At 39.8% G+C, this 12113-nt stretch overlaps 1 protein-coding gene across 1 annotated transcript in view; it reads left to right on the top strand.

The window, feature by feature from the left end:
* Positions 1-12113, top strand: part of LOC126354187 (potassium voltage-gated channel subfamily KQT member 4) — a 969743-nt gene that overhangs the window by 754061 nt on the left and 203569 nt on the right. Inside the window, exon 9 of the mRNA XM_050003638.1 lies at positions 5996-6069. Coding sequence (XP_049859595.1) covers positions 5996-6069 — 74 coding nt within the window. The remainder of the gene's footprint in view (positions 1-5995; positions 6070-12113) is intronic.

Genomic DNA, 12113 nt, shown 5'->3' with positions numbered 1-12113 from the left:
GTATATGCAGGCACCAGTTAGAAATCGTCTCTTAATTTAAACCATAGATGATGAAAAATGCCTTGTTACATGGTGATAATGAATAAAAACAGAACCAACAGTAGAGATTTGTTCAAAATGCAAAAAAAAACTGTATACAATAACGATTACATTATAAACATCTCACGTTAAATGAATTCCTGGACTGTTACATAATCCATATTAGCATAAGATCCGTATATGTCTCTAGAATGTCAGGCTGGAAGATAGCACTTAAGCTAAAGTATTAGACTCTTAAGAATTTGGATCCAGGCGATTATAGAATAATGTAAAATTGTTAAAAGATCCTATATTAACAGCGTGCCCTTGCTAAGTAGTAGAATGTTGTACCACCACATTATCTCACTGAGTCTTTGACAGAATGTAGCAGTTAATCACAGAGCGTATGAATTTTCAGTCTATTGGAAAGACCTTCCTTAAGTACTTTTGTACAAGGTGTGGTTTATTTCCACAACGACGTAATACTCGTATTCTTTCGGCAAACCACATGTACGTCCTTCCCGCAGGACACATCTTACCGATAGAACTATTCCAAATCTGAGCGTAATATGCGAATGTAAAGGATCATCTCTTATTAAATACAAAATAGTTCAACTGTACAAACTATATGATGTGTAATAAAGGAAACAGTAATATATGTATAACACGATGTGACTTATTTATGCAACCGAAAATAAGTACTATTTTATAGTTCAGACGTAAATTAAATGAAGTTGCATACCCGTAAATGAACTGTATTGACTATAATTGTAAATTTTATGCATATTCAAGCTTACTGACTCCTATTCCATCCACAAATTTCCCATATTAGGATCTATGACGGTACCGTACTTTAAAAGATTCTCGGATTATGTCTGTGGGCTTAACAATGGTTTGAGGTCGTCATTTGTTGCGAAAGCTATTATCTTAGTTGCTTTATGTATATCCTATACCAAACTATAGTTGTCTCAACTTTTGAGAGGTAACTGGAACATGACACTTAGGTACTTTGGCAGTTGTTCAGTAAGCACGGTCACATTTCCTTGCATTTGGTATAGCTCCGAAAGCGTTGCCCCTTAACTGCAGCGAAGTTTTATGAAAATCCTCAAAGAGACTTTTCCTCTGTTCTCAGCGTATTAAATGAGATGGTATAAACATAAAAAAAAGGTTCTGTAGAGCCACTGTTGCTTGTGAGATAGAGATTCTAGTACTAATCCATTTTTACGACTGTAGTTATGTGTGCTAGATCACAAGAGTTGTAATCTGTTTCTAACTTTGGTCGTGGCACCTCTATTATGTTAGCTATGATGTGTTCGAGTCTGTTTCATGTGCAGTGTTCCCCAGGTAATGTAATACTAGAAGAGATCTAGTAACCTTTAATTTTTTCGTTAACTGTACAAGGTGAAGATGAATATTTGTTTCACATTTACAGGAAATAACCAAACGGCAATGTTTTTACGGTCCGCTGCGTGTAACATTAATATTTTTGAAGGATATAAATACTATGTATGATTTTAGCAAAGTCTTCGTTAAATAACCATCAAAATTTATGACCAACATAATTAATACTCTAAGATCTAAATTATATTTTAATCAATAAAGAATGAAGAAAAATTATTTTAAAACCCCGTATACCTCATTGCCTCATAGAACGTTGCCTAGTAGCTTTCGGTTTAAATAGACAAAACTAAAACCGTTTAATGCTTTCATTTTTAAAATTTAAGTCATTTTCATTTATTTATGTTTTATTTTAATATGTACAACATTGTTTGCATGACATTATCGTGTTTATACTTCATTGTGTATGTATGTTTTGTTTGTTAAATGTGTATTAAGAACAGTATAACGTAGATGCACGTTTATGTGTTTTTGTAAAGTAGACAATGACAAGGAAGGTTTGTAAATTTGTATGTTCTCTGTTGCTTATGATTTAGGCCATTACGACAGAAAAGAAATTTACAAGAAGAATCATTGTGAAAAACCAAACATACTTTATATAATTATTTATACTGTAGTAGAATGATGAAGTATACCCAATTTTTTTTCTATTGTGTAAAATGTCTAACGTGTAAAACAGTTTGCTCTTAGTTTCTGTGTATTTCATTCTTGTTAAGTGCATGTTAATGTACAAATTTATCTCATTGTGCGTAAGTGTGATATTTTGTTTACTGTTGTTGTTAGAATGTATTATAGTGTTTGTTTCGTTCTGCACTACAGCTTTGGCATGCGTACATGTGCGAATGCCAACGTGAAAGCTTGAAACCGTATTAGTTCTGTATTTAAAATTTCTGCGTGTTAAGTGTTTCAGTATGGCGTAATTTATATATAACGAAACAATACATAGATGCATTATTGTCGTTACATTTTATAATGTGTTTGCTGAACCTCTACATATATTGACTACTAAGAATATGCCACACCAGTTGGAACGTGTAAAGAAAGGGTAAACGAGGATATTTGGGGTAGCAGATTGTGAGATTTTAGTCTCATATAAGATTGCTGATGAGAAATTTATCTTTCCTGCTCTATGCTATTTCAGTATATTTAATTCCATCGACTTGTTCTGAAATAGTTCTTAAGCATTTTCATAGCTTATTTTTACGCATTTTTAAATCTCAATCACTATAAAAGGAAACCGCAAGGAACAGAGCATCAGTGGTGCCAAGGCACTTATTCTTAAATACCTCAAGTTAATTTCTTTCCTATAGGATTTTGGCCACATTTCTTCTGTGTTACACAGCCAAGAATATATGAGGGTAGATATAAAAGATTTTAACAGTTTCTGGAGAGACATATGCTTTGTTCAATTAAAACATATCAAGAACTGTAGACACCCATCATTCATCGAACTTTGGAAATAGAACGACAAGAAACTTGACACTATGTTACTCGAGATATTTTAGGAACGGGAAAGAGAGTTATGATTTACTGGCCAAACCCCCGGTAGAATCTACAAGCTTTTTCCTTTGACTTCTTTATAGAAACTTAATGATGCCAACCAGCAACATGTTGCCGTTATTCTCTCGATCTAGCTATGATACAGTCATACATCAGCGCTACGTTTTAGGACAAATATCTTTCAAAATGAAGCAAGACATGATCTTCATATACTAGAACAAACTATTAATGCGGTATCTTTGATCGTTGCCTATTAACAATAGGGTGAAAAAATAACATAATTTTCTTTTGAAGTTCTAGGTGACCCATTTTGGGTGCGGAAAAATACATAGAATCTCAAACGTAATTTACAATACAAACAGGGAGAACTGCATTGCTGATTTTAGTTTTCACTCATCATCCAAAATTGGTAGCATTGACATGTATCTCTTCAGAGGATGAAGGTAGTCGTTCACGTTCTGTTATATGGGTTGTTATTTCCAATTTGTTCCCCAAGGCATTCTCTACAGCTCACTTTACATTTGTGGGTATCGTTTTTTAACACCGTGTATCTCTATGAGACGAAGCTTCACAGTTCATCCCTACGGGTGTCAATCCGTTCGCGTCACTTCAAAGAACAATACTTCTAGATCAGATTTGAAAGAAAAAAGTCATGAATGACACAATTATAAGCACACAGAGCTTATAGAAAATGTGTAGCACTTGTTAACTTGTATATACCGAATACGTGTCAGCATTCTATCGTAGTCAAACAATTTAAAAGGAGTTACATTATATAAGATTTACTGTAGCGAACAGTTTAGGTACGGCTCGACTGTCGCCGTCATGAATGTCTAATGAAGCTACAAATTGCTGCAACCCGTAACATTCATTATATTATGCGTTTCGGAGGATTACACCTCCGTCATCACAAAGACGATTATCAATCTACAACAGAGCGGTCATTCCGGTCTGCGGTATCAGTTCGCGAATTTCGTGTAGGGTGTTTTTCCGATGTCTCGAAATTCTAAACCTGCCATTCCATTAATTTCTCGTTTCCATTCAGAAAGATGGGTTAAAAGACTCGCAGATGTCTATGCTCACATGACCAGTAAAAATAGCAGGGATAAACGCTTTGACGAGTGTCTCGGCAACATAAACGTCGAGGGTCTTACTGTCGATCAAAACTGAATCCGAAAACGCATGTTCAATAAAAACAGTTGCAGCTGTTATACTTTCTTAAAGATACGACCGGTTTCGTATTTTAAATTACATCATCAGGTGCAAATCTCAATATAAAGAAGAAAGATACCATAACAATATTACACCAAGACTACGTCACAGTTATAAAAAGTGTCCGCAGGACTGAATACTTACGTTATAGGTGGTCAAGTAAAGTTTACAGTCATATCCTAACCACTTCTTCAAAATTTGTCTCAGCAAAATGTATTCATAGGAATAATGGACTGAGGTTTAAACACAGGGAGAGAACGAAACGGGAGTGACACAAGTTGTCAAGTGTTTACAACATCACCTGTGATGATTGCCAATCTAATTGCAGTGAAGGTCTCTAGTGCGTTAAGAAGCTCTTCAGACCAAACACTTAATAATGAAACTGAATTAAGGCATAAAGCCATTTTGGCTAACTTTGATTTCTTAAATGAGTAGCCTGGCTCATTTGCACTCTCTCCCGTACATTCTCTTCCCTGGTTCCCTTACTAGGGCTATTCTCCTTTTTGAAAAATTTGTGAAGATATATCAAGATATTTTTAAAAATTTTAAGGACTTTTAAGATTTCTAATTCCAATTGTTATTAATATAGTTCTAATTTACTGCTCTGTCTCAGTTACCCATTTTTAAGTATGTTACATGTTCTTAGGAAACTCATGACATCCCCATCACCCCTTCCATGCTTCCTTTCCCGTCCCCCTATCAGCTTCACTACACTTCTCCTTCTCCTCCCTTCCCCCTACCCCTTAAACATATGGGTATTTAAAACACTAACCTCCTTTGCAAACCACAATACTCTGATGTATGGTTCTAAGTAGACATGATGGGTTGCTGACGCGGTTGCTTACGTAATTTCTACGTTTACGTACAATTGTTGTCTGTTATACTTAGTGCAAAGTATTAGATGGTACACGTTTAGTTTTGCTTTGTTTTAGATCTGAAGATGATCAAAAGTGATCGAAACATGTAGTCTAATTAAAAATGCACAAGTGAGAGGAAACAATAAATGCGAAGTGTCTTAATTATCTAAACAGTTGCTGAATCACTCAAGACGATTATGTGGACTGTAGTCTACCTGTTATCTGTATGTATGAGTTATTCACTAGACATTTTCTATCTTTTTTAATAAGTTCGTTCTTGACGCCCGGTTCCCAACAGTTTCCTTAAAGTTAATCGGATGTTATTTACGCTTTCGCGTACGCGCCGATTCCCTCAGGGCCTAAGTCCTGTCAGTTCGAGTACGGCAGTCGCAGAATTCTGCCCAGGTCAGGCTTCAGCTGAGGTAAAGTTTACACTATACTTTGATTATTGTCGCCCCCCCCCCCCTCCCCCATCTAGTATTTTTTATAATCTTTTATCTCGTTCCATTTATTCATAGGTTCCAGTTTCGTTGCAAGTTTTACTACATGAATAACGCTCCTTTTCCAACTTTTAAATTCAGAATGGCGTGGGACTTAAGACTGACTTGACCACTATAGTGTTTCGTATTCAGTCTTGCGGACACTTTTCATCACTGTGATATGGTCTTTGCATATACTGTTGCGATCGCTTTTCTCATTTTATTCATAGTTGCACTTGATAATTTAAATTAAAATACGAAACCGGTCGCGTGTTTAATAAAGGATTAGTACAGCTGCAGAGGTTTTTTATTCAACGTGCAACAGTCTAGCTGCGGAATCACGTCCAAAAAATTGTTGTGTAAACCATGAAAAGGTATGTGAATAACGCGCCACTCATAAGTCACAGTGAATGTTATCATGTAGCTCATTTTGAAGATATGAGTGTAGTGGAGAAACTGAAGGAGGGTCCTGCCCGCGTGAGGGTCCCGGAGCTGCGCTGAGACTGAGGCCGCGCTGTCCGTGTGTTGCAGACGAGGAGGAGGAGCAGCCGCGCTGCGTGCAGCTCACCAACCAGCACAAGGGCGCCATACGCGCCATCCGCAAGGTAAGCGCTCGCAACACCCACACCACTGGCCGAGAGTCCGCCGCGACAAGCCACTCCCCACGTCCCTCCATCAAGAGTGTGTAACTGCTCCTGCAATGCTCATTACCTCGCCACGCCAGGCCGTAAATTTGCTTATACATTACATCCATAGAAAACTCATGAAATCGCACATAAGTCAGTCTGACCGGTTGACGTATTTTTACCCGTACTTCTGGCCATTAGAACTGCAACACCAGGAATGAAGTTAAAATCTTCTGGGTTATTAGGCCGCGTCATGTTTCTTCTAAAATGATCATTGTTTCGACCCCTCTGCTGGGATCTTCCTCAGGATCTTCTGGTGTCCACTAGTACTAGAACACCAGAAGATCCTGAGGAAGATCCCGGCAGAGGGGTCGAAACGTCGATCATGTTAGAACAAGTTACAATCTTCTGGGTTATTAGGCAGCATCAGGTTTCTTCTAAAATGATCAACGTTTCGACCCCTCTGCTGGGATCTTCCTCAGGATCTTCTGGTGTCCACTACTGCTAGAACACCAGAAGATCCTGAGGAAGATCCCGGCAGAGGGGTCGAAACGTCGATCGTTTTAGAACAAGTTACAATCTTCTGGGTTATTAGGCAGCGTCAGGTTTCTTCTAAAATGATCAACGTTTCGACCCCTCTGCTGGGATCTTCCTCAGGATCTACTGGTGTCCACTAGTACTAGAACACCAGAAGATCCGGAGAAAGATCCCGGCAGAGGGGTCGAAACGTCTATCATTTTAGAACAAGTTACAATCTTCTGGGTTATTAGACAGCGTCAGGTTTCTTCTAAAATGATCAACGTTTCGACCCCTCTGCTGGGATCTTCCTCAGGATCTTCTGGTGTCCACTACTGCTAGAACACCAGAAGATCCTGAGGAAGATCCCAACAGAGGGATCGAAACCTCTTGTACTGTACCGCCACTTCTCAAACATAAAGGTATGTCAGTACAGATTTGGTTTCATATAATCTTTTATTAATAACTACTTTTGAATAGAGTAGTGATTCTCCAGCAGAAGGAGGTCGTTGGTCTGAAGATGACCTCAGCAGTGGTCGAAACCGGTCACCGTAATAAATAAATTGTGACAAAGACTATTTTTATAGTAAATATTTTATGTAATAAGATTTCTGTAACACTTTTCCCAGGGCACATTATGAGTGGACACTCATCACTTATTGTGCGTGACGTAGTAGAGTGGCACGAATTTTTAGGTGATTAGGGGGAACGCAGGGTGCGAAATTTGATACGCAATGCTGCAACTTTTGGCAACAACAAACGCTCTAACCCAGCCGGTCATCAAGTCGAACTGAGTCTGTATGCCACATTCTTTATTCCACCCTGCTTTAACTCTATGTCACATTGCAGTGGTGCCAGTTGAGTCTATCAGTATACGGGGTTTCACTAGGCATGGCCTGCACCTCAATAGGTATGGGAAGTGGAGGCTGGAAAAGCTTATAGGTGACAGTGCAGTGAGGGGTGGTGGGATCACCCATGGAAAAATTCCTGTAGTACTTGGTATTGGAGTTGCATCTTTTTTAGATTGAAATCAGCTGACAGGTATACCTGCTTAAAGGAAGACCCTCTAACTAAGGGCTCACCTTCAGAGGGCTTCGTGTTTCAAAGTAGAGAAGGAATTAGTATCTTTCATTAGTATCTTTCATCAAAATAATAGAGGTATTAGAGATAACGTTAGTGAACTGCTTATATATGTTGACTCTGATATAATTAGACAATTCAGAGGCTTCCTTTACCAGAATATCGATTAGCTGGCTATTTTTCAATGAATTACTTGTGGGGTTGGGGAGTGGTCATGTACGTAAAAATCAGTATTCCATTTCAGTCCATAGACGTATCATAACACTGCACTGAACAGATATTTGAATGCTGTGCAGGGGCAGTTGAATTTAGTGAAGCTAAACTTCCAGTTGTTGTTGTTTATAGGTCCCCTAACTCTAACATCAGAGCATTTCTGCCCAAGCTGGAGAGGGTTTTTGATTCACTTTATGGGAAGTACCAGAAATTAGTTATATTTGGTGACTTCAATAGTAATTTTGTATATGATGGTGCAAGAAAAAGGATGTTGGTACATCTCCTAAATTCATATGATCTGATGCAGATCGTGTTTTTTCCAACTAGAGTGCAGGGGAACAGCGTCACAGCCATCGACAATATTTTTATTCACTCTTCATTACTATATGTACATTGTGTTAGTAGAAGGGTGAATAGCCTTTCATACCTTGATGCACAAATTTTAACACTGAAAGGCTTTTATACTCAAACAATTGTCACATATAATTACAAACTATGTAGGAAAGTTAATCCAAAAGCAATAGAGAGATTTTTAAACTTCATCAAGGAACAAGAGTGACAGGATGTTTATAATACCGATAATATGGATGACAAATATAATGCTTTCCTTAACACATTTCTCGCGCTCCTTTAGAGTTCCTTTCCATTGGAGTGTTCTAAACAGGGTACTAACAGTAAAAAAGGCAACCTGGGTGGCTGACTTGTGGGATAAGAATATCATGTAGAACAAAGCGAGAATTATATAAAATCTTAGAAGTAGTCACAATCAAGTTACAGTAGTCCATTACAGATAGTACTGTAAGGTTCATAAAAATGTTATTAGGAAGGCTAAAAGTATCTGATCAGCAAATAGAACAGCTAATTCACAGGAGAATATTAAAAGTATATGGCCAGTTGTGAAGGAAGTGTCTGGTCAGCAGCACAAGGTCAACGATATAAAGTCAGTTCCTAATAAAAATATTTCTGTTACTGATAACTCAGATATATATAGAGTATTTAACAATCATTTTCTGAGCATTGCTGGTAAATTAAATAAAAATGTAGTTTCTACAGGAAATCAAACAACTGTTTTGGCTAATTCCTTTCCGAGATTGACGCCTGAAATACTCCTCTGTGATAGAGACAAGAGATAGATTCAGTCAATTATTAAAACTCTGAGGACTCTCATGGATATGATGGAGTGCCTAGCACAACATTAAAGTACTTTACTGCACATGTAGCCCTGTATTTAGCCATATTTGTATTTTTTTCATTTAGGAATGTCGGTTTCCTGAACGATTAAAGTACACAGTAGGAAAGTCACTTTATGAAAAGGGAGAAAGGAATAATGTAGCCAATTTTAGAACTGCCATCAGCTTTTGCTAAAGTTATTGAAAAGGCTGCGTATGTAAGTACAGTTGATCATTTTATATCACACGATTTGCTATCAAATGTACAGTTCGGCTTTAGAAGTCGTGTAACAACTCAAAATACTATGTTTTATTTTCTCTGTGAGGTGTTGGATAGGTAAAACAAAAGGTTTCGAACACTAGGCATGTTTTTTTAATTTAACTAAGGCGTTTGACTGGGTTGATCACAAAATATTGCTCCAGAAGTTGGACCATTGCGGAATATGGGGAGTGCTCACAATTGGGTGACCTCTTACTTTAGTAACAGACATCAAAGGTCATTATTCACAATGTTGAGAATGACTGTGATGTGGGGTAGGAGTGGGGTATGGTCAAATGGAGGGGGGGGGGCTGCCCCCAGGGATCAGTATTTGGGCCGCTCCTGTTCCTTATTTATATAAATGATATGCCCTATGGTATTAAAGGTAACTGTAAAATATTTCTGTTTGCTGATGACACTAGCTTAGTAGAAAATGACATTGTGTACAACATTGGTTGGGTTACAAATAGTGCAGTTCATGACATAAGTTCATGGCTTGTAGAAAGTAAACTAACACTAAATCACAGTAAGACTCCGTATTTACAGTGTCTATCACACTAGTCAATAAAACCTGGCGTTTTAATTTCACAGAATGGGCATATGATTAGTATGTTTCTAGTTTTTCAGATAGATAGTAAACTGTCGAGGAAAGCCTACGTTCAGGATCTTGTTCAAAGACTTAATGCTGTAATTTTTACTGTTAGAACGGTATCTAAAGCAAGTGATCGTTCGACGCGAAAATTAGTCTACTTTGCTCATTTTCCATCGCTTACGTCGTATCGTATTATATTTTGGGGTAACTCTTCCCAATCTGAAAGGATATTTTTGGCTCAGAAACGGGCGGTTTGGGCAAAAAGTGCTGTTAGTTCACGAACCTCTTGTCGATCCCTGTTCAGGATTCTGGGTATTCTGCCATAGGCCTCTCAATATACACTCCTGGAAATGGAAAAAAGAACACATTGACACCGGTGTGTCAGAACCACCATACTTGCTCCGGACACTGCGAGAGGGCTGTACAAGCAATGATCACACGCACGGCACAGCGGACACACCAGGAACCGCGGTGTTGGCCGTCGAATGGCGCTAGCTGCGCAGCATTTGTGCACCGCCGCCGTCAGTGTCAGCCAGTTTGCCGTGGCATACGGAGCTCCATCACAGTCTTTAACACTGGTAGCATGCCGCGACAGCGTGGACGTGAACCGTATGTGCAGTTGACGGACTTTGAGCGAGGGCGTATAGTGGGCATGCGGGAGGCCGGGTGGACCTACACGTGGGGCGTGAGGTCTCCACAGTACATCGATGTTGTCGCCAGTGGTCGGCGGAAGGTGCACGTGCCCGTCGACCTGGGACCGGACCGCAGCGACGCACGGATGCACGCCAAGACCGTAGGATCCTACGCAGTGCCGTAGGGGACCGCACCGCCACTTCCCAGCAAAGTAGGGACACTGTTGCTCCTGGGGTATCGGCGAGGACCATTCGCAACCGTCTCCATGAACCTGGGCTACGGTCCCGCACACCGTTAGGCCGTCTTCCGCTCACGCCCCAACATCGTGCAGCCCGCCTCCAGTGGTGTCGCGACAGGCGTGAACGGAGGGACGAATGGAGACGTGTCGTCTTCAGCGATGAGAGTCGCTTCTGCCTTGGTGCCAATGATGGTCGTATGCGTGTTTGGCGCCGTGCAGGTGAGCGCGACAATCAGGACTGCATACGACCGAGGCACACAGGGCCAACACCCGGCATCATGGTGTGGGGAGCGATCTCCTACACTGGCCGTACACCTCTGGTGATCGTCGAGGGGACACTGAATAGTGCACGGTACATCCAAACCGTCATCGAACCCATCGTTCTACCATTCCTAGACTGGCAAGGGAACTTGCTGTTCCAACAGGACAATGCACGTCCGCATGTATCCCGTGCCACCCAACGTGCTCTAGAAGTCAATTACCCTGGCCAGGAAGATCTCCACATCTGTCCCCCATTGAGCATGTTTGGGACTGGATGAAGCGTCGTCTCACGCGGTCTGCACGTCCAGCACGAACGCTGGTCCAACTGAGGTGCCAGGTGGAAATGGCATGGCAAGCCGTTCCACAGGACTTCATCCAGCATCTCTACGATCGTATCCATGGGAGAATAGCAGCCTGCATTGCTGCGAAAGGTGGATATACACTGTACTAGTGCTGACATTGTGCATGCTCTGTTGCCTGTGTCTATGTACCTGTGGTTCTGTCAGTGTGATCATGTGATGTATCTGACCCCAGGAATGTGTCAATAAAGTTTCCCCTTCCTGGGACAATGAATTCACGGTGTTCTTATTTCAATTTCCAGGAGTATATATATATTCCTTACTGTCATTTCTTGTTAACAGTGTTAGCTTACTGAAGAGTTTCCTCATGAGTAACTCCTATTCTGTCGCTGAGTTCTTGTAAAATTAAGTTGATTCGTTTTGTATTGTTGAGTGAGTTTACTTAAACTTATGGCTTGACTTTTTTGGGTTCGTAAAAATTTTATTTTTATTTGATATTACTTTTATGTTGTAATTTCATGTACTGACAGCTTGCAGATTTGCTCCTCAGTTTGGTCCTACGAAACTAGTGTAAATAAAATAAAATAAATAAGTTTATCTAGCTTAGTGGCTTGACACTGTAATTCTGTCACACACAACAAAGGACCTGGAAGAGCAGTTGAGCGGAATGGACAGTGTCTTGAAAGGAGTATATAAAATAAACGTCAACAAAAACAAAACGATGATAATGGAATGTAGTCGAATTAAATCAGGTGATGCTGAA

Source organism: Schistocerca gregaria, chromosome 3, assembly GCF_023897955.1.
Source record: "Schistocerca gregaria isolate iqSchGreg1 chromosome 3, iqSchGreg1.2, whole genome shotgun sequence".
Lineage (NCBI taxonomy): Eukaryota > Metazoa > Arthropoda > Insecta > Orthoptera > Acrididae > Schistocerca > Schistocerca gregaria.
The sequence above is the reverse complement of the archived record's forward strand: the minus strand, read 5'-3'. Positions and strand labels throughout refer to the sequence as shown.